This window comes from Balaenoptera physalus (assembly GCF_965194825.1).
Source record: "Balaenoptera physalus genome assembly, chromosome: 16".
Taxonomy (NCBI): domain Eukaryota; kingdom Metazoa; phylum Chordata; class Mammalia; order Artiodactyla; family Balaenopteridae; genus Balaenoptera; species Balaenoptera physalus.
In genome coordinates, this window is record NC_138898.1 from 26,551,116 (window position 1) to 26,573,308 (window position 22,193).

Consider the following 22,193-nt stretch of genomic DNA (forward strand, 5'->3'; position numbering starts at 1 on the left):
AGGGACAGGCCAAGCAGGGGCTCTGTGTGCATCCAGGCACAGCCCTCCATGGTCTCCACTCCCTGCTCATGTGCCTTCATCCAGAAGCTTCCCCAACGCCACCGACCCCCAGGATGGCTTGGTGCTCGGTCTCTGGCCCTCGGTCCTCCATCTGGGGTCCTCAGTCTGAGGCCCCCACTGTGAGCTCTGCAAGGGGCGGACCACGTGGATCTTGCTCTCTGCTCCGTCCCCGGTGACTCTGGCTGCATGCCTGGCATGTCATAGGGGCCTGCTGAATGTTTGTTGCCCGAATGAATAAAGGAACAAACGTTTATTGAGGCCTACCCCCAGCACACCATCCAGAGGGGAGAGAGGTCTGCCTCCGCCAAGTCGGGTTCTTCGTTCCTGAGGATATCCCCGGTCTGAGCACCTGGGTCTTTTCCTTTAGCCAGAAAGTGTGGGGACTCCCAAGGCGGTGCCAGGGAGCAGCATCCCACCCCTGCTGGTCAGGGATACAGCCAGAGCATCTCAAGAAACCAGGCAGTTTGCACAGATTCACACCTGTTGGTGGATGTGTTGGGGCCCTCCTCTTCCTCCAACACCTCCTCCTCCCCCTTTTTCAAATTTTAGCAAAGGCAGATAAGGGCTGGGCCTTGGCAAGGCAGGTCCCATGGCTGAGACCAGGAATGAATCAGGCCAGTTCTCACTCCTGGGAGCTTGTCTGACGTTCAGCAGGTGTGGGAGTGTGCTTGCCACGAACACAAACACGGTTGTGCTTTTGTCCCCAAGCCTGCCACTGCCTGCCAGGCCTCACTTCACAGATCTCTTTCACGGGTCCCGTTCCTGGCTTCTTGAAATCACAGCATCGGGTGCTTTGGCCGGGGAACCCCATGGTGCTTCCTCATTGGCGGCTGGAGCTGCCGTGGGTGAGCACAGGGCTCTTGTCCCGTCTCAGGGGAGGGAACTGTTGATCAGTGAGAGAACTGGGGTGATCTGGCCAGAGTCGGGAGGGGTTGCCAAGGCTGCTCCCCTCCTCTTTCCTCTTTGGCAGGCGTCGAGGTCGTGTGCGAGGTTCCCCAGAAGATGGGCACGGGAGCCTGGGAACCAGAGGAGGCTGTCCCCCCAAACTCAGAGCACTACCTCCTCTGAGTCGTGATCCAGGGCTGAGTGATCCAGGCCGTTCCCACCACTGCCTGCAGTCTACGTACAGCCAGGTCCCCTCTAGACCCGCCACTAAGCCCCAGCTGAGGCTTCGGGCTTTCTTTTGAGTCCACACAGAGCCCTGGTCTCATCATAGGTGCCTGGAAAAACACCCAGGAGGTGCATTTTGGGGGTGGAGAGGTGGACAGTTGGAAGAAGCCAACTGTTGAGACTCTGTCCAGAGACACGGTGGTCTGGCATTGACTTAGGACCAAACAGCACATCCATCTGTAGTTATGCCCCGTCAGTGGGATTATCTGTTTGATGACCGTCTCCTCCCCAGATACCGACTAAGCACCCTGAGAGCCAGTTCCCTGGTGCCCAGCATAGCACCTGGCACAGAGCAAGTCGGGGGGAGTGGCTGTTAAATGAATAAGTGAAAGAGGGCCCAGGCCGGGCAGGTGAGCCAGCAGGCTGCTGGATGTCAGATGCATGGCCAGGCCAGGGCCCTCTCCTTCCATTTCCCCTTGATGTGCTTCACCAGGCCTCTTGCTCTGCCTCTTCCTGAGCGGAAAATGTGAGGTCTGGCCTCCAGAAGGGATGCGGGGGGTGGGGAGTGGACATTACTCACCTTCCGGGCAGACAGGAAGTCACCGCCAGGGCAGAACCGAGGGTCCTGCTTCTGTCTTCCTGCAGAGTCATTGGGGTTTGCTGGGCAGGAGCTGTGAGGCATCTGGGGGACCTCTTGTTTGTGCCTCTCAGATGAGAGGCTCCTCCAGCCTTGGGCCTCTGGGACCCACTGGACCTCGGAGCTTCCCTCCCTCCAGGGACATGGTGGCAGCACTTTCTGCCTTCAGACTGGACGTCTGGAGTCTCTCCTCCAGTGGCCATCACCACGTCATGAGGCTGGACCAAGGCACTGAGGGTCCTGGCTTAAGCCTCTGGTTCTTTCAGGGCTCTCCACCAGTTTTGTCACATGAATATCAAGCCCTGTGGCCTGGGAGGCTGATAACCCCTCACCCCTTCAAGGAACCTGCAGGAGAGGGACAGGCACACAGAACGTGGGATCCTCGCCAGGTTGTAAGCTTTCTGAGGGCAGGAGATGTGTCTTTGAAGAAACGTATCTTATTTTTTACCTTATTTCACAAGTATTACATTCATTGTAGAAAACAGAAAAAAAACAGGAGCAAAAAAAAAAAAGACAGTCAAAGTTACCAATGTTACCAGTGCTATTTTTCTTAGTCTTTTCTGTGTATATAATCAAAGTTGTTTCCTTTAAAAAAAAAAAAGGTGGGGGGAGGGATCGTGTAGTGTTGGACCCACGTTTTTTTCCACACGGTGTCTCGTCTCTCCCCATCGCTGATATGGCATTTTTAAAGGTTGTCTGGTCATCCCAGTGACTGAAGGTCCCATTCCTGAGCCCACTGTTTGCTCAGCTCTGCGCTGGTGGCAGGTTGGCTGCGACCCTGTGGGCTCAGAGCTGTGACTAGGCCTGACCTGCAGAAGGATAGGTAACTTACCCAGACTCCAAGTGGCCGCAAGGGTGTCTCTGACTCCAGAGCCTATGTTTGGGCCACTCATGGGGAAGGACATCCCAGCCCCCCTTTTCTGTTGTCACAAACAGTGCGGCACGGAGCAGCCTCAGGACCAAGTGTCCTCTTCTGGGCTTTATCCCCAGCCCTCAGCTCAGAGCAGGTGCCCAGCAAACGGCTCTTGAGAAGCTAGTGGCAGAGACGGGCGACCAGCAGAAGCCTCTCGGAGGAGGCTGCGTTGTGATGTCGAAGGCAGGTGTTCAACAGCCTGGGAAGCTTGGGCAGCACGTCAGGAGGAGGCTGGGAAGGGAGGAAGATGCTGCATGCCAGGGTTGGGGATTTCCTGGGTCACATGTCTCCAGAAGCTCCTTGTGGCCCCAAGCTTCAGCCAGGAGAGAGGGCCCAGGCCAGGCGAGGGGCTGGCATGCAAGGGGTCCGGGAAGAAGGAGAGAGGTAAAGCCGCCTCTGTGGGCCCAGGGTCTCTCCCGGACACGGCCCCCTGCCGGCGGCCCCTGGCACCTTGCCGTGGCTCTCCCGAGCAGGTCCTGGCCTGCCCTGGTCCTGCAGTGCGGTCTTAAGCAAGTTGTTCACCTCTGATCCCTGGCTGCTGTGTGTAGCGTGGCCTGCGTGACTGTAGCCATTAATCCTGGTGTGTCTCAGGAGCCCTTTGTGAGAAGACCAAGGCTTCCTGCCTCCTGGCTCTTGCTGCCCTTGGGTGTGGCGCTCCACTAACCCAGACACGCAAACTGGGCAGCAGCAGGGGCGGTCACCTGGGGAGCAGGTGTGTGACTTGCTTGCCCAGGGCTCGGTATTTACAGCAGTGCCGCCTCCCCTGTCCTCACCCACCTGGGCCTCTCTCCCCAGTCTCCACGGAGGGTGGGTCTGCAGGGGGAGTGTGCCCTAACCCCAGCCACGGTGAGCCAGCCCAGGCTAGATTCTGCCTCTGCTCCCTCTCTGCTGTGTGGCCTGGGGCCAATCCCTCCCCATCACTGGATGGCGGGGTGAGGACTGGACAGTGTGTGGACAAGGAAGGCTGGGTGAATGGAGATGGGATCGTTTCCTCTCAGGTGGCCAGGCAGCTGCAGGAGGCTCTGCTGAGGAGCCGGAGGCTGGGGTCCGTGGCCAGCTGGCATTCACAGGCTGAGGGGGCTGTAGGTGGGTCAGGAGTCCGCCTCACTTTACCCCATCCACCCGACCCTTCACTGCCCCACGCGGTCCAGTCCTGTCTCCTCATCCATCCAGGTCTTTCTTGATCCCTTCTGCCCACTGCGCCCTGTGGGGTTCTGACCACGGCTTTCTTTACAAGCTCGCGGCTTGGGCACCCACAGCTTGCTCTAGCATCTCCTGAGTTCCTGTCCCGCTCACCACCCACATGTGCCAGGGCCTGTTGGGGGACCTTACGTCTCCCAGGATCCTGCTCCCTGATCTGCAAACCCCAGGCCCATCCCAAGCTCCCACACTGATGGGCAGCCCCACGGGCAGCTGCAAGTTAGCTCTTCTGTCCAAGGAGAAGGCGCCCGGGCAGCAGCTTAGCTCCTGTGTGCTGGCCACTGTGCTGGGCACTGAGGATGCCACGGGAGTGTTCCCGGCCGGGGGTGGAAGCTGCTGGTGCAAGGGAAGAGGCAAGAGGCTGTACCGCGAGTGGGCTTGGGGCCAGGCCAGGCAGGCTCGGAGACAGTCGCCCGCGTTACCCCTGAGCCTCGGCCACTTCTCGTGTTCTCTGCGCATGGCACCCACCCTCCCACGGGCCCACCCCTGCGGTTGGAGCAGCTGTCTCCCCAGCCGGGGCCCCAAGGCTTCACAGCCTGCTGCACCCTGCTCACTGTGGACCTGACCCTCGTGGTTGGGCATCCTCCCTGGTCACCGTCACATGGGGGGAGGACTGTGGCCCCTTCGCAGTGGCCTCCCTGGGATGGCTTCCTGCAGTGGGCTTTTTTTTTTTTTTTTTTTTCTGCAGTGGGCTTTTAAACTGAGCCTCCTCTCCCCCACACCTGATCTTGGTCCTGACTCCACCTTTCTCAGGTGAGACTGGAAGCTGTGTCTGGGCCTCATTTTCTGGCTACAGGTCACATACTCCCTCCTTCTAGAGCAGTAGCTATTTGCTCCTATTCAAGGCTCCAAACATCCGCACCGGATGGAGAGAGGCACTGGCAGCGGCGGCCTCCTGCCCCCGCCCCCCAACCCCAGAACTAGGGCCCAAGCCCTTCCGGGGATTGGCCGTGGGCCACCCTGCCAGGCCCGGGTCACAGGAAAGTGTCCATCATCAGCTGGGCTGCAGGCGGCACAGACAATGCTGGGCTGTCCTGGCCTCCTGCCGCTGCGGGGTAAGGGAGGCTGGGAGACAGCACCGAGAGATCCCTTTATCCCTGGAGCAGGCCAGGCCTGCACAGCCCTGGCCTTGTGCAGGCTGCCAGGGTCTTAGGCCCTCACAGGCCCCCAGATGCCTGGTGGGGGCATAGGGCAGGACACGCTCCAGGGCCCTAGAGGTAAAGTTCACCTGCTGAGAAAGGGAGAGGGAGATTCCCCCCGACACCTGGAAGATTCGCCTAGGCCTGCTGAGCCATCGGGGTGTCAGAGCCCTGCTCCCACCTGCCCCCCTCCCCAGCCCAGGACATGTGGAAACCCAACTACCTCTTGCCCCTCTGTGGAGGCAGGCCTGCTGTGCTGGAGAGGAGGCCAGGGGAGGGGTGTGTCGGAGAGGCATTGCCACCCGAGCCTGTCCACAGGCGACGTTCCCAGGAACAAGGAAGTGGCCGGGGCCACGCTGGCGTGATCACTCTGACCTAAGGGCTGGGATGCACTGAACCCAGACGGGCTTCCTGGCCGGCTGGCAGAAGGCCTGCCAGGCCCTCAGAAGCCACACACAAGCACACAGGCTCTGGGGCTAGGGCCCTGCCCCATGAATCATTCACACATGGTTGCCCGAAGTGGCTCTCTTTGCTCTCAGAACACATCATTTGTTTTAGGGTTGGGGTGAGGGGGTGCAGGGGACCTCTCAGCTAGAGATTTGCACACTGAATTAGCCTTGAGGGCTCACTGCCTGTGTTTGGCCTTGAGGGTGGGGCCAGGGAGACTGTTGGGCCTGGGAAGACATAGACCCAGGCAGTCCATGTTGGGAGTGTTTTCCCCCAGGGCACATTAGGCCAGGATATGTTGAGGAGGGCCGGCAGAAAGTGGGACAGTGGCAGGGGTGGGGGCTGTCCCATAGTACAGATGGGCAAATCGAGGCCAAGAGAAGAAAGAGCATGAGGGGTGGGTGCTTCGGGGAATCAGGCAGCACCGGGGCTCATCTGTGCTCTTCCATTCATGCTGTGTGACAGCCGATGACTTCCCTCTGGGATCCTCTGGTTCCTTCATGATGTCTGTTCCGGGGGGTGGTTGTGCAAATCAGGCACAATGAGTCTGCCCGGCGCCTGCCACATACTTGGTGTCCACCCCCCACCGAAGGCGGCGCCCGCCCCCAGTGCCCCGCCGCCAGCCCTGCTCAGGCCACCTGCCCCAAGACCCCAACTCTCATCTGCAACTTGGACACCTCTCTAGGGGCTGAGACCCCAGGGTCCCTGCACTGAGCGAAATGATTTCAGTTTTAGGGGGAAATCACAAAAATTTGGGTCTGCGCTAACATGGGAGCCACAGACCGCTATCGAAAAGGGCTCGTGCAAATTGAGGTGTACCGTGTAAAATACACACTGAGTTTCAAAGACTTTGTATGCACAAAGGATGTAAGGTATCTCAGATTTAACATGGTATTAATTATTAGTTGAAATGATAATATTTTGGATATATTGGGTTAAATAAAGTAGTTTATTAAAATTCATTCCACTTGTTTTTTTTTTTTTTACATTTTTTAACGTGGCTACTAGAAAACTGACAATTCCGTAGGTGGCTTGCATTAAGTTTCTGTTGGACAGCGCCGCTCTGGACTCTGAGGGCCTCAGGTGTTGATACCAGCTTCAGGAACGAGTCATAAAAGGGCAGGAAGGTGGATGCTGTGGAATAGAGGTGCTGGGGGTGTTAGGGGGCAGGAGTGGAGCCGGGATGGGGAGCAGGGGCTGGGCCAGGCCTTTGGAACCACAGGGATGGAGCTGGGTAGCGTTCAGGAGGGGCAGCTAGGTGGGCAGCGGGGTCCGAAGGCACACTGTGGGGCAGATGCCCGGTGTGGCCCCACCGCCCAGGATGGTGGGGTCCCAGTGACACCGCCTCACCCAACTCCTCGGTGTCCCCCGTTTGACCCCAGGGCCCTCTTCCGGGAGGAAGAGCAGGGTAAGCCTGCCAGGAGCCTGGTGCTCCTGGGAACTATGCATCATGTCAACACAGCCTGGCCACTGGCCTTTGTCAGAGCGGAGGCCAGCCCTGGCGAGGCGCGCACCCCAAATTCAGAGCAGAGTCAGTGCCCCCGGACTGCAGCCCGAAGCCACGTGGCAGGGGGGAGGAGGGGCTGGTTCTTCCACATCCTGGGGGCCGCCAGGCCGCGGTGGGGCTGCGGCTCCAGCACTCTCCCCTCCCCGCCTCCTCCGGGCCCACGTCCTGTGTGTGTGAATTATCGACGCCCCCTCCTCTCCCCTGCCTGGAAGCCCGCCGAGGAAGGGGTGCTTCCTGCGGCAGCCCAGCCGCACCTCTGGCCACAGCGGGCAGCCTGCAGCGGGCACTCCGGGCTGGTGGGGCCGTACGCCCGGCCCGTGGTCCCAGGGCCGGTGGACCTTCGCGCTCTTGCCCAGCCCTCCTTGGGAGCCTGCGAGGGTCGCCCCTGGGAGAGGGCGCCGCTGGCTGTGGCCCCAGAGCCCGGTGTGGCGATTGGCGGCTCGCACAGAGCCGGGCTTGTGCGGACTGCGGGGCGCTGGCGCCCACATAAGGGCATTGTTTGCTGAGGTAAAAGGGGTTTTTGTCTCCTTCTGGAGACTGGACAGAAGGAGGAACAATTTCCCCCATTCATCGCTAATTCCCCCATTTGAATAGCAGCGCATTGCCCCACGTTACATAGATGGGCACGCAGTCCTTCCCTGCCCATAGGCATTCCGGGCACAGGTGGTGGGCCCTGTGTCCTGCCCAGACCAGGGAGCTGCCCTTCGCCGGAGCCAGGGAGGCCTGGTTTTGTGGACATGCTCGGCAGGGGTGCGTTCCCGCCGCCTCCCCGTGGCCCCGCACTGCACTTGTCCCTGTCACTGCGGTCACAGGCTGGGGGCAGTCCTGTCCTGTTGGCATTGTTCGGGGCTCCGGCCGGCCGGCTGTGGGTGGGGTGCCCACCCTGGAGGGGCCTCCTGCCACAACTGCACAGATAAGGACCAGGTGGAGACAAGAGGGTCACTTCCAGCTCCGTGTCCCGTGCCTGGAGGCCTGCACCCCCGGAAGGCCCGACTCCTGCACTCCGTGTACTGGGCCCTTGGTGCCCATGGGGCCAGCTGGGTTCTTTCACAGGGTCATAAAGTGTCAGAGCCCAAGAGGGCGTCAGCGGCAACTCCCTAGACTGCAGATAAGAGGAGCCAGGGAGGCGGGCTGTGCCCAAGGTCGGGAGACAGCGCGGCCCCGCACCTGCTCCCCCGGCCCTGCTCCTTGGGCATGGGTTTGCGTGCGTGACTCCCTAAGTCACATTTTTTTGGAGAGGGTTGGGAGGAGGAAAGAACTAGGAACGGATCAGAACCCAGCTTGCCCCAGCCTGGGATGATGATGTTTCTCCCTCTTCCTTTCCCCACACAGTGCCAGGCAGGTCTCTGGGCCAGGGCTGTGCCGGGCGCTGGGGGAGGGCGGGCCCTGCAGCCAGCCCCTCCTGGGGTTGGGGTGGCCCACAGTGAGGAGAGGGCCAGTGGAGGCTCCGTTCCCTCGGGCCCTCCCGGGGGCAGGACCGTGGATTACTCAGAGACCAAACCAGGCACACGTGATGCAACCTGCCTCCGGCCAGCTTTAGCAGTTAAGGAAATCATTGGCTCCTATAACCAGAAAGTCTAGGGCCTTCTTTGGCTTTGGGCACGGACGGATTTAGGGGGGATTTGTCTGTGCCAGCTTGTCAGCCCTGCCTTCTGGGTGAGGGCCTCCCTGCTGAGTGGGCTCAGCAGCCCCTGGGGTGAGGGGAGGGTCCCTCTTCCCAGTCGTTTCTGCAAAAGCCCCTGGACTGACTTTCATGGGTCGAGCTTGGTCAGATGCCCATCACGGATCGCTGTGATGGGCTGTGCTGACTGGCTGGGCCTGGGACACGTGCTCACCCTGGAAGACTCGGGGTGCCCTCACCAGAGGAAGGGATGTGGTTTCTGGAGAGGCAGGAACGATCTGGGGCAGCTTACGGGGGCGCTGGGCACAGACCATAGACATAATATGTAAGAAGGTGATAAACACTCTGAAAAAAACAGGTAAAGGGGTCAGCGTGTCAGAGTGGGGGCAGGGAGGTCTTACTGAGAAGGTGACCTTTCAACAAAGCCCTGGAGGGAAGGGAACTCCGAGTGTCCCGAGAAGAGGGAACAAGGGCAGAGGCCAGGGCACACAGCTGGATGGGGTGACAGCGAGGGTGGGAGGGCCCAGCGGGCCTGGGGAGAGTTTGGCTTCAGCTTGGGGGTTTGAACTCAGTCCGTGGACTGCGGCCGGGTCATCACCACTGCCTCGGGGGCCTCTGGACGGATACAGCCGCTGCCTCGGGGCCTCTGGACAGATGCAGCTGCTTTTCTTGTCCTCAGCAGCCCTCTGCCCTGCTTTGGTCAGGGGGCTTCAGCCCTTGCCCCAGGGCCTTCTCAGCATTGTCCTTGGAGGCTTCTCCCAGAAAGCCTGCCCTGCCTCCCTTCCTCCCTCCTGCCCAGCACCCACCCTAGTTCCACCCTCCCTGGGGTGAGATCCGCAGCGGGTGGTCCAGAACTGGGGCCTCGATGGGTGCTGCAGTCAGAGAGGGCTTCCCAGAGGAGGAAGGGGTTGCAGGGGGAGGGGGGGGACAGGGATCAAGGGCGAGAAAATCCAAGGCTCTCTCCAGAGCCCAGTGTCCTCTAGAACCTTATGTTTGGTTTCTTGCTCCCTAGAGCATGAGCCCCAGGACAGTGACCACCCCCATCTTTTCACCTCAGTGTCCCCAGTGCCCCACACAGGCCTGACGCCCAGTAAGTGTTCGAGAAAGGAAGGGACGAGGGCAGGAACAGCATCTTCCCGGCCCTGTCCCTCTCCCACCTCCCCTTACCGTGCCCACCTCAGATCTGGCACCAAGCTGGGCTCCGAGGGGACCCCGGAAGCCCACAGTCCAGTCTGGAAAAGCCATGCTCGGGAAGCAAGTGCATTACGAAGTGAGAAGGCCTGGGCAGGGGCAGGGAGTCGGGGTTTTTTTTAAGCACCTATTCTTTGTGCCAGGTATTGTCTACACCTTATAAATCCTATTTTACTGACATGGCACCCATTTTGAAAGGAAGTGAAGGGGTGTCTTCAAGGATACACAGCCTCTCTGCATTCTGCCTAAAGCCCATGGCCTCCCTCGTCGGCAGGAAGTGGACCCTGGGTTGCAGGCAGCCCATGAGCAGGTTAAGGGCGGCATGTTGGGGGGCGGGGGGAGGCACTTGTGACTCACCTTTGCCCCAGAGGAGGGCTCTGTGTGTGTCGCTGGCTTTTCCTGACCCCAGATGCAGAGTGGAGGCGGGAGAGGCTTGGCCCCTGGATACATGGCGGTGGCAGCAAATGGAGCTTGTAAACTGGAGCCCACTGGCCTACTCAAGGATTTTTGTTTTGTTTTGTTCTGTTCTGGGGGAATTTGTTGTGGTGAAAAATTTTGTGAAACATAAAATTTGCCATTTAACCATTTTTAAGTGTACAATGCAGCAGCGTTAAGTACGTTGACAATGTTGTGCAACCAGCACACGTTATTTCCAAAACAGAGTTTTCATTACTCTAAACAGAAACTCCGTAACCATTAAGCAATCACTCCCCATTTCACCTTCCCCCAGTCCCTGGTGTCCCCTAATATACTTTCAGTCTCTATGAATATGGCTATTCTAGATATTGCACGTAAATGTCCTCATTCAGTACCCGTCCTGTTGCTTCTGCCTTATTTCACTTAGCGTAACGTTTCCACAGTTCATCCATGTCATAGCATGTATCAGAGTTTCATTACTTTTTATGGCTGAATAGTATTTCATTGCATAGATAGACCACGTTTTGTTTGTCCGTTTGTCCAGTAAGGTTTTTCAAAATGTGAACAATGTAAGTCAGTCACCAATATTTAAAAATCTGGATATTTACATAATGGTGCATATTTCCAGTTTCTTCTAAAAACTTGGAATGCATAGCTACACGAGGTCCGGGCTCCTGACCTCATGGGTCTCATCTGCCCAGCCACTTCCCCTATCAGACCGAGGTGGCATCTGCCTACTCGGAGGGGCCGTGCCACCATTGGAGCCAGCGCCTGAGGTGCACAGCCCTGGGGTGAGGGTGTTGGCAGCTCAAGAGTCTGGGCCAGCACCCTGGGCTCCTGAGCTGGAGGGCCCTGGGAACACACACACCCGTGCGCGCACACACACACACCCACGTGCGTGTGTCCTCACAGCACCCGAGCCTCATTCATGCTCATGCCTGGAGATGCACAGGGCGAGAGGGTCCGTCCTCCCTGGAGGGAATCTGGCCGGGAGGCAGGCAGTCGGGGTGCCACCTCTGGGCCCGTTCCTGGTGTGATGCTGCAGGAGGCCGTTGGCCTGACGCCCATGCTGAGCATAGTGACAGTTGGCTCCCTCTGTGCTTGGTGTGGTGCCCATTGACCCTCCTAGCAACCCCTCCTTCCAGAGGAGGAAGACAAGGCCCTCTGAGGTCAAGTAAGTGGCCTTTTGGGGGTGGTGCCAGGATGTGAAGTCACACCTGCAAGGTGAGCTAAGAATGGACACCGGCCAGAGCTCAGAGGAGCTCAGACAGTTGGCCAGGAGGGGTGTCAGTCCTTGCCCTCCAGCTCCTCGACCCTGGCAGAGACTTCTGAATCCCGGGTGCTGGGGCTTCTCTGGCAACGGGCCCAGCCCTGGTGGGGACGTAGGCAGCTCTCAGGACCGACCCTGAGCCACTGAAGGAGGCATGAAGTATCCCTCGGAAGGATGGGCACCAGGCTGGGCTCGGGGCTCTGAGTACCTCCTTCCTAGGGACAGTGGAGGAAGGAGGCCTGCTCTGAGAAGGTAGCATTGAGCCAGGTCTTGAAGGTGGACTGACGTTTACTGAGCTGGAAGCAACATGGCAGGCAGGCAGCAGAGCCCAAGCAGAGGCCTGGAGGTGTGAGGCTTCAGAAGTGGCCCAGCATAGTGGGACCTGGGCTGGGGGAGGCTGCAGAGATCATGGGACCAAGAACACACCCGGCAAGAGTGCCGACTCTTCTTGGGCAGGCTGTGGGGAGCAGGAAGGTTAGGGAACAGGGGAGTGATCGTTAGACTGGTGCTGGGAAAGGGTGGGGTGAGCGAGGGGAGCTGGGGTGCTGAGGGGGGAGGTCGGCCAAGGAGGCTGGATGGGGTGGGGGTGGGGTGGATGTGGTTTGGCAAGTTGGTGGCCCATTTACTTTCTGTGTGTTTCAGTAATGTGCATCTGTCCCCCCAGGAGGGCTGGCATCTTGGTATCTTGGTCGTAGTCACTACTTTGTTTCTCAGCTTGGGACAGAGCCAGCACACAGTAGGTGCTCAGTAAATACTACTCATTCCACAAATATCTAGGTTGGTCGCTGGAGACACTGCCAGAAGAAAACCAGACCCATCTGTGATTGAGGAGGAGGGGATGGGCGGTGAGGTTCCAGAGGTAGCAGGGCGGCTAGCCTGGGGACTGTGGGGTGTAGCTGAGCAAGGCGAGGGGATCTTTGGGGTGGCTTTGAGTAGAGCCTAGAGCTGCCCTGCAGGAGGATGGAGAGAGCAGTGACTGCCCAGAGGAAGAGGGGGAGAAGGAGGGGCATCCTGGCCCAGGGGACCTGCGGCAGCCGAGGGGGAGGGGTGCCATGGCGCGGAGGCCTTTCCCATCCCCCTCTGCCCGCCCTGGGCCCTGGCTGCTTGATGGGCAGCCCGGCCCCGCCCCTGGGCAGCCGGGAGGCCAGTGATTGGTTGGCGAGCTAGAGCCGCTTGGTCGCCATGGGGACGCTCCGGAGGTGCGCGTGCCCAGTGCCCAGCACCAGGAACTAAATCTTCATAATCTGCCGGCTGGGAGGGTGGGGGTGGGGTCGTGCGCGACCCTGGCCTGGGGGAGGGGGTGGCCTGGGAGGCGGTCAGGGCTCACAGTGGCCGCCCCTCCCCCACCCACTCTGGTTGCAGGTGCAGAGCCGCTTGGGCACCTGGGCGCCACCAGGAACCACGCGGTACTCACCTGACAGTGACCCCGGGATCTTGAGCGTAGCTTGGGCCTCTGCCTTCTCAGCTGATCAAGCAGGAGGCTGGGGCAGGGTGGGGGAAAGGGGCCTGGAATTTATCTGAAGTGTCTAGGCCCCTAGTTAAAAGTTTGTCCTCCTAGATCCCCCAGCAATGCCGTGCTGTCTGCAGCAGGGGGCGCCCTCCACAGAGCTTTGTTGGGCTGTCACTTCAGGAAAGCAGGGATGGCCCATGAGGTGCCAGGGATGCACCCGCAGCCCTGGCTCTGGGTGTTCAGTGCCATGTGGCCGTGCACCAAGGGCAGATCTCTGTCTGCACAGGCTGCCAGGATTGGCCTGGGCCTGCTTGCTGGAGGGAGTGACTAACTGGGGCAGGGGTGTCACAGTGGAGCCATCCTTCCTCAGGCAGAGGATGGAGAAGTTCGAGGGTCTGCTTTGGGGAAGGGGTCCTGTGGGGAGAGGGTGTAAAGGGGCAAGGCAGTGGTGAGCTGGAGGAAGAGGGGGGCACTGGCCAGGCCCCATGCAGCCCCTGGGGTGTCCGAGGACCTCTGGACCTGCGGCAGGCAGGTCAGACTTGAGGCTGCAGCCACTCACTCCCGGGCCCTCCAAGCTGGATATGGCTTTTGTGGGGTGGAGGGCAGGAGGCACGCTCCATGGCCGCTCCGCTCCTGATGGCCCTAGTTTCTGGCAGAGGGACCCTGCCCCCACCTCAGGCTGGGGCAAGGCTAGCCTCTTGGCGCCCCCGGCGAGGACGGCAGCGCTCACCTAGTGCCCAGGGATGCTCGTGAGGCCAACACAGGGCAAGTACCCCCTGTGGCTGCCGTGGCCACGTACCTGCTGGGGGGGGTCTCAGGGGACAGTGGGTGCTGTGGTGGGGCCTCACACCCAGGCCTCTTGTTTCAGACGACTCCTCTTCCGAGAGCGGCAGCGGCAATGGCTCCTCCACCCTGAACCCGTCCACCTCGAGCAGCACACAGGGAGACCCTGCCTTCCCCGAGATGAATGGCAACGGCACCGTGGCCCCCGTGGACTTCACCGCCACCGCCGAGGATCAGCCCATCAACCTTTGCGACAAGCTCCCGCAGGGCTCAGCGCTCGGCACGCCCTCCTACCCCTCCGACGCCGATGGACTGCGGAGCCGCGTCAAGTACGGGGTGAAGACCACCCCCGAGGTGTGTGGGGCTGCGGGCTGCTGGCCCGCCGGAGCTGTGAGCCTCTGCCGCGCCCATACACGGCAGGGTTGTGCGGGGCTGAGGTGAAATCACGCGTACCGGGGTTGTGACACCAAGTCAGGGTGGTAGCCGTGGCTGCTCTGCCATCATTTTCCTGGGGAGGCTCTGGAATGGGAGACCGCTCAGTTGACCTCGAGCAAGGTCCTCACTTCTCTCAGCCTGCACCCCCATCTGTGAAGTGGGGTTGTTGGCCTCTGCCTTGGTGGACGTGGTGGGTGACGTGTGGCCTGGCCCCCCTCTGCCTCCAAAACAGAGTCTGCTGTGAGGAACAGCAGCAAGTGGGCTACATTCAGCACAGAGGCCCAAGGCCTCATGTTTTCTGGCTACTCTGCATGCCTGTCCCCATTCTACAGATAGTGCAGAAAAAAGGTGAGGCCTTTGTTTGTGGCCCCAGGGATGTGGATGTGTGAAACTCAATAGACCAGGCTAACGGGGGGCGGACAGGTGCCCCACCATTTGGCGCTCCCCTCCCCCTCCCCTGTTGCTTCCGAAAGCCATCTCCGGGCCACTGAGGTCTCCTGCAGCAGTGCAGTGCGGCATGGGGGGGCGGGAGCTCTCCTGGGGGGTGTTTTCTTCTGCCCGGGCTAGGGGGGCCAGAGGTGCCTTCTCAGAGCCCTGCACTCCTGGGCTGCAGCCACGGGCCCCTGCACAGTTTCCTTCCCCTCCCAGGGCCTGTTTTCTCTTCTGCAGAGGGTGTGGGGTGGGTGCCAGTGCTGGCTTCCAATGACGTGTCTCGTGGGAAGGTTCTGTACAAATGAACGGGTGTTCAGTCGTCGCTGTGTGTCTGAGCCCAGGCTGCGGGGCAGGTACTGGCCAGAGCACTGTCTTCCCTTCTTTGACTGGGTCCCAGGGGCAGGCACAGCTGCTGCCTCGGCAGGCAGAGAGCCAGAGAGCATGAGTTTGCCACCGCGGCGTTAGGCCATGTGTGTGGACCATGGAAGTGAGATGGGAGCATGAGCGCCACTGATAGCTCTTCTGTCTCCACTGACTCTGGCAGAGGATTGGCCAAAGAGCACCTGGGAATGTGACTTGCCCAAGGCGCCTTTGACCCTCGGTTGCGAGTCTGACACAGCCCAGTGGGAGGCCAGAGGACCTGGGTGTCCTTTCCCCTTCAGAGTCTATGTGTGGATCAAGAGATGGGCACGAGGCCAGGGACCCTGGGAGGGCCGACCCCGGTGGGTGTGGTCACATGGAGGCTGGTGGTGGCAGCTACCGTGGGGCAGGGCACCAATCAGTGTCTGTCTGTATACGTTTGTCAGCAAGAGCTGTATGCCGTCTGGGCCACTATGTGGCCACGTTGCAGGGTGTGATCTGCGGCTGTTTGTTTCCTGGGCCTGACTGCCTACTAGATGCCCACCTCCTTGAGGGCAGGGACCGTGTCTCCAGGACACTGCTAGTCAGGGTACCACTGAGTGAAGTCAGGACTCGCCAAAGCCGCAAACTTTCTAAAAGGCAAATGACAATGGTCCTCGGGGAGCCTTCCCAGAGCACGTGTGGCAGGGGGCAGGAGACCGGATGGGAACTGAGCAGCAAAGGATGAAGAAGATGGAAAAAGCAGAGAGGAGAGTGGGGAAGTGCATTCCCAGGAGAGCTGGGGAAGGGTCTTGTTCCAGGAGGGGCTCAGGGGGTGGGTCCCTTCTCTACTGCAGGACAAGGTGACTGCCCAGTGGGCTGTGCCTGGTTCCCTCTCCCCTTCCTACACACGCTCTGCATCGGGGCTCACGGTGACTTCCAGGGGTGGAGGCAGACAGGAGAAGCCCAGCCGGGGAGCTGCAGGGATGCCCTTTTGCCTGATGGGCCTGTCTGTTTGGCTGGTTCTCTCCCAGCCCATCTGTTCCTCATCCCCGACAGACAGCACACTCACTGCTTTTGTGACAGCTCGGTTGTCAACTCAGGGTTGCAGCCCCTTGGGGACCAGGGAGGAAAACCCCGAAGCCAGAACAGATCTTGGCACAAGCAGGAGAGGCTGGCTGGTGGCGGGAAGGAGCCCTTTCTGTGTTTGCATTTCCCTCGTGCGATGAGGCACGTCCTGGCGTGGGTACTGCTGTGGAGTAAACCACTATCCCCTGCACTGAAGTCCTCCAGGGCGCCAGGCCTCTGCATGTGTGGTTGTGGGCAGTCCTTCCTACAGCCGCCCAGGGAGGGGCGGCAGCGTCGCTGTCCCCGTGCCACAGGGGAAAGGAGCAGAAGGAAAGTGACTTGCTCAGGGCCTTGCAGCGTGGCTCACGTGGCAGCTGGGTGTGCTCGCCGCGCCTGCCCCCACGCTCACCGTGGCCTGACCCTCTGCCCCCCCCCACCGCCCTCTCTCAGTCCCCCCCCTACAGCTCGGGGAGCTACGACTCCATCAAAACCGAGGTCAGTGGCTGCCCTGAGGACCTGACGGTGGGCCGGGCCCCCACAGCAGATGACGACGACGATGACCACGACGACCATGAGGACAATGACAAGATGAATGACTCCGAGGGCATGGACCCTGAGCGCCTCAAGGCCTTCAACGTGAGCGCCCGCCCGGGACGGCCGGCTGGGGCGGGGGCTCAGCCGGGCCAGCCCTTCCCACAGCCTGTGTCTCCTGCAGATGTTCGTGCGTCTCTTTGTGGACGAGAACCTGGACCGCATGGTGCCCATCTCCAAGCAGCCCAAGGAGAAGATCCAGGCCATCATCGAGTCCTGCAGCCGGCAGTTCCCTGAGTTCCAGGAGCGGGCCCGCAAGCGCATCCGCACGTACCTCAAGTCCTGCCGGCGCATGAAGAAGAACGGCATGGAGATGGTGAGCCCCAGGCTCCCCGCACCCTCCCGGCCGCCCGGGCGCTTTTCCCACAGCCCTCCCAATACCCCTGGAAGCAGGCGTTGTGGCCCCGGGTTCACAGAGGAGCCCAAAGCCCAGTGCTGCCCTGCCCACCTCTAGGGCAGGGTCTCTGCGCCCTAACACTGGCTCCATCCCCATTCTGCCTGCAGACCAGACCTACACCTCCCCACCTGACCTCGGCCATGGCAGAAAACATCCTGGCAGCTGCCTGTGAGAGCGAGACGAGAAAAGCAGCCAAAAGGATGCGCCTGGAGATCTACCAGTCCTCTCAGGTGCCTGCTCGCTGCCAGCCACTGGGAGGGTGTCCTCAGCCATCCCGCAGATACTACCACGGCCCCTGGGTGCAGAGGGAGCAGGGAGGGCATCCTCAGATGGGAGATGGAGATGCTGGGGGGAGTGGGGCGGTGGGGGGGGAGTCAGAGGAGCCCAGACACAAAGGCCTTGCAGACCTAGGAAGGGAATCTGGACTTCATCCCGAGCCCTGAGAGTGTCTTCAGCCGGGCAGGGACAGGTTAACTCTGCCCTGAAGATAGATGAGCAGATGGGGGGCTGGGGGAGGCCCTGGGCAAGGCAGCCATGGGGAGAGGCAGAGTCCTGCAGGTTCCACGCCGGGTCCCGGCAAATCTGGGGCCACCAGCCACCCCCGTCCAGGAACCGTGGTCAGGGCTTGCTGCGCCTGTGGTTCCCCAGCGCCTGCCTCCCGCTCTGCAGGACGAGCCCATAGCCCTGGACAAGCAGCACTCCCGGGACTCCACAGCCATCACCCACTCCACCTACTCACTGCCAGCCTCCTCCTACTCCCAGGACCCTGTGTACGTCAACGGTGGCCTGAACTACAGTTACCGTGGTTACGGGGCCTTGGGCAGCAACCTGCAGCCCCCTGCCTCCCTCCAAACAGGAAATCACAGTAATGGTGAGTGCGGGACACCAGGCTCTGCGGCTCCCTGACCAGCCGCCTTGGGAAGGGGGCGGGGCAGGCGGGGAAGCAGCAGAGGCAGGCCGGGAAAGTGACTCTTTCTTGGCACAGGGACCCTCCCCATCTCATAATCTTAGCCAGTCCTTAGCTTGGAAAGCAAGGTTAAAACGAACAGCCTTCCACTCCTTTCTGGCCTCCCCGGAGGCTTGCTGGGCCTCTCCCTGGTCCCCCGCCGCTGCCCCACTCCCACCTCCACGGGCCACTGGGAGCACAGTCCCAGCCAAGGCCCTGCTCTTCACCTGAGTTGAGCCTCTCCACACCCTCGTCTCACCCAAAATGACCAAGTCTCAGTGAGACGGTCACTGGCCCAGGTCTTGCAGAGTTGATGGCAGAGCCAGGATTTGGTCCCAGGCAGGTCACCTCCCTCTCCAGGCCACCACGTAGGACCTCACTTGTGAGATGAAGGTTCTTTTTTTGAAAAGCATTTCTTAATTTTTAAAAAACATTTATTTTATTTTATTTATTTTTGGCTGTGTTGGGTCTTCGTTGCTGTGCGCAGGCTTTCTCTAGTTGCAGCGAGCAGGGGCTACTCTTCGTTGTGGTGCGTGGGCTTCTCATTGCGGTGGCTTCTCTTGTTGCAGAGCACGGGCTCTAGGCACGCGGGCTTCAGTAGTTGTGGCACACGGGCTCAGTAGTTGTGGCTCACGGCTCTAGAGCGCAGGCTCAGTGGTTGTGGCTCACGGGCTTAATTGCTCCGTGGCATGTGGGATCTTCCCAGACCAGGGCTCGAACCTGTGTCCCCTGCATTGGCAGGCAGATTCTTAACCACTGTGCCACCAGGGAAGCCCCGAGATGAAGGTTCTTTCACCTGGGAGCAGGGCCCCAGCCCTTTCTGCTGCACTGTGGGGCCCCATCTAGGTCACCTGGGGCAGTGGTTAGCCGTCTGTCCCCCACTCTAACCCCAGGAGCTGGTGATTCCCTAGGTGCCCCCTGTAACTCTGCCCAGGTGACTCTGATGCAGACGGAACACAGGCCAATATTGGAGAAACAGTCCCCAAAAGATAGAAACCTCCCCATGGAGCTAGGTGCTGCCCTGAGTGCGGACCTCAGGCCCTTTCACGCTGAGGCCTGGGTGGCAGGTGCGGCAGGGGAAGAGCGGGTTCCCCCGGTGGAGGGCAGCCTGGCGGCCTCCCGGAGCTGGCGGGGTCAGGTGGGGGTGATCCCAGGGCCTCTTGAGCCAGGCATCTGGATTTAGTTCTGTGTGCAGCGGGAGCCACAGATAGGCTTTAACCAAAGGAGGCTATGAATTGTGCTGTCTGCCCTTGTGGTGAGATTTTAATGGGTAGTACAGGAGGCAGAAGCAGTGTGCTTTGGGGGTCGTTCAGAGGCGAGAGGAAAGGCTGGGGGTGACAGCAAGTTGCTGCTCGACGAGTAGGTTAGAGGAAGGTGCCGCCCGCAGGCCAAGGAATTCTGGTTCTAGGTCTTGGCTGAACGTGCCTGAGAATTCCTCTCAGGCCCTTGTCCTTGGCCATGGGAGACCCCTTACTGTTCCTGGGCAGCGATGGAGGCAGCTGGTCCCTACCCATGGCAGAAAGCCCAGACACCCTCTCTCACCTTGCCCCCTACCACCGGCAAGTACGTGTGGGTCCCTGGAAGATTCCTGCCTGGGCTTAACTTCTCATCCTTTCCTAATGCCTCTTAACCTGAAATAAGAGGCTGCCTGGCCCTAATCCCTGAGGCTGAGGCCAGAGTGGCCAGCTGCAGCAGGGGTGAAATGGCTGTCCCAGGCGGGCTGCTTTCCTTCCGGGAAGGAGCACGATCTGACAGCCCTGCTGAGTGGGGACCCTGGTAGAGTGTGTCTGGAGACAGGTGCGGGGCGGGAAGTTAGAGCCCCCCCCTGTTGCGCATGGGGAGAGTCCTTCCCAGGGGGCAGGCGATGGTGATAGGCCCCCACCTGGCACCACACAGCAGGGCCTGTCTCGGGCCGCAGCTGCCAGGGCTGCTCTGGCCTCTCTTGAGGGCCAGGCCTGCTGCCCTCCCACCCTGTTCACACTTGCCGGAGAGGCTTCAAGAAAGACCACTAGCTCTGCCCCTGTACCTCAGTCTCCCTGGTTCCTTAGAAGTGGGTGGTGAGGTCACGGAGGCCGAGATCTGCTCACTGACCTCCTGCCTGGGGCAGTGGCATCCTGTGAGCACTGGGTTTGGGTCCAGCAGTTGGAAGAACACCACGGGCAGTCCCAGTCCCACTGCCCTCCCAGCAGCAGCCCTTAAACGAGGGTTCAGTCCATTTGGCACCTTGGTTGGGCAGTCGTGTTGGTGGCTTAGAGCTCCTCACTTAGATCATGGGTGGATCTGGAAATCCAGGTCAGCCCAGATAGACTCAGGCTCTGCCTGTCTTACCTGGGGTGCTGGGCAACTCGCACCCGCACCGGCCCCTCTAGCAACCACCTGGCCACCTGAGTGGCTGCCTGTAACCAGAGCCCTGGGGGAAGAGACGGAAGGCCTGCTCTGAGCATAGGAGTGAAGAGGACAAGGCTTGGGGGTGGAGGGAGGAAAGAGAGGAAGCCCAGGGCCAGCTCACACCCATGTGGCAGGTGGCTCCAGCCTTCCTCTGCCACCCCCAGCCAGTGTCTGGAGGGGACCAGACCCTGCAGCAGCCGGGAGCGAGCACAGGCACCCCTGCCTGCTCCCAGACTATCCCCGCAGGCACCCCTGCCTGCTCCCAGACTATCCCCGCAGGCACCCCTGCCTGCTCCCAGACTATCCCCGCAGGCACCCCTGCCTGCTCCCAGACTATCCCCGCAGGCACCCCTGCCTGCTCCCAGACTATCCCAGCAGCCACCCATGTGGGAGCCAGCCACCTGCTTGGCTGCCCTTCCCAGCAGTTCCCAGCCCCAGTCCTTCCTCCTGTGTTTCATTTTAACGGACTTCCCTCGACCCTCAATTCCAAGGATGTTCCTTAGCAGGCCAGTTCCCAGGACCTCCTGCTTGACGTCCCTGTTCTCTGATTAGAGAAGAAATAACCCCATGTGACAGGCTGTCCCATCTTAGATTCCAACTTCCTTCCCCATTTGGGGGCTGCACCAGCTTCCTTTTAGCAGTAGTCGAGTTTCCACAATTTCTCCCAAGATGTTACTTCTGGTCTACGTGTCTCCAGTGACAAGGGCTTGTCCATCTCTGTAGCAGCATAAAAACTGTCACTATAGGGAGTTCCCTGGTGGCCTAGTGGTTAGGATTCCGGGCTCTCACTGCCATGGCCCAGGTTCAGCGCCTGGTCAGGGAACTGAGATCCTGCAAGACTCATGGCGCAGCCAAAAAAAAAAAAGAAAGAAAGAAAGCTGCCACTGTAGGTGCAATAATGATTCAAACTGGCTGTCAGAACCAGTGGGGTAGTGAGGAGCTGGCTGGTAACTGAGAACTGCCTCACACACCCATGTACGATGATCTCTGCTTATGGGGGTTGGGGGCTGGGCAGGGCACAGGGAGACGGACCTAGTTGGGTCACAGAAGGCCTCCCAAGCAAGCTTCCGCTCCCACACTGCCAGATCCTCTCCTTTGGCGGTTTTCTTGCTGAACACCTCGAAAGAATGCTCCAATTCCAGGAGCTTCTGTGTCTCCTGGAAGCCCTTTCCCAGTGGGCCTCCCGTAGGCCGTAGGCCGAGCATCCCGAGCCGCGCCGAGGGGTTCACCGGCGTGGCTCAGCCCCAGGGCCGGGGGCCCAGGGAAGTTAGGAATCGCCCATGGCGGGGCCGAGCAGGCCGCCAGTCCGGGCTCGCTGACTCCAGAGCCACGGTGCACCCCACAGAGCCGTTTGGGAAAGGTGGAGGGGAGACCAGGCCTGGTGGCCCCAGCACACACCCCCAGTGTGTTTCGGTAAGACTGCAGGCTCCCTCTTTGTTGCCACCGTTCAAGGGCAAAGGGGAGGTGATTTCTCTAGAGGGCCCCTCTGGGTCCTGTCTGACCTTCCCACCTTCACACACCCACCCTACGCTCTCCCGTCCCAGCAGCATTAATCTTCCACCTCGCTTGGGCACAAGAGAACTTCTCAAAGGCAAGGGGCTTCGAGGTGCTGCAGCCCATCAGGAGGAGGCTCAGCCCCCAGCACCTCCCTCCACCTGCGCCTCCAGCCGCTCTCTGGAAGGGCGCGCTCTGTCTGGCCGCTCCAGCCCCGGCCTCTTTCCCAGGCCCAAGCAGGGCAGCCCAGGGCAGCCAGCCTCTTTCTTGCTCTTCCCCGGCGGCGGCGGTTGAGAAGCCCCTTCCTTGTCTCACGAGGCGCACACATGGGTGCTTCTTTTCCTGGCCTTCTGGGGCT

The 22,193-nt window shown here is 60.4% G+C and overlaps 1 protein-coding gene across 6 annotated transcripts in view; it reads left to right on the forward strand.

Annotated features, from left to right (window-relative positions):
• NOL4L (nucleolar protein 4 like) overlaps positions 1 to 22,193 on the forward strand; it is a 134,667-nt gene that overhangs the window by 103,112 nt on the left and 9,362 nt on the right. For 5 of the 6 annotated variants that reach the window (XR_014255192.1, XM_082432151.1, XM_082432152.1 and 2 more), the window contains 5 exons: positions 13,831 to 14,099; positions 16,470 to 16,655; positions 16,735 to 16,926; positions 17,115 to 17,237; positions 17,677 to 17,878. Coding sequence is in view for 5 of the 6 variants with exons in the window: in XM_082432151.1 (XP_082288277.1) it covers positions 13,831 to 14,099; positions 16,470 to 16,655; positions 16,735 to 16,926; positions 17,115 to 17,237; positions 17,677 to 17,878 (972 nt within the window). In the remaining variant the exon portion in view is untranslated. Of the gene's footprint in view, positions 1 to 1,030; positions 2,334 to 13,830; positions 14,100 to 16,469; positions 16,656 to 16,734; positions 16,927 to 17,114; positions 17,238 to 17,676; positions 17,879 to 22,193 lie in introns of those variants that run through there. The other variant, XM_082432155.1, reaches the window with a different exon arrangement.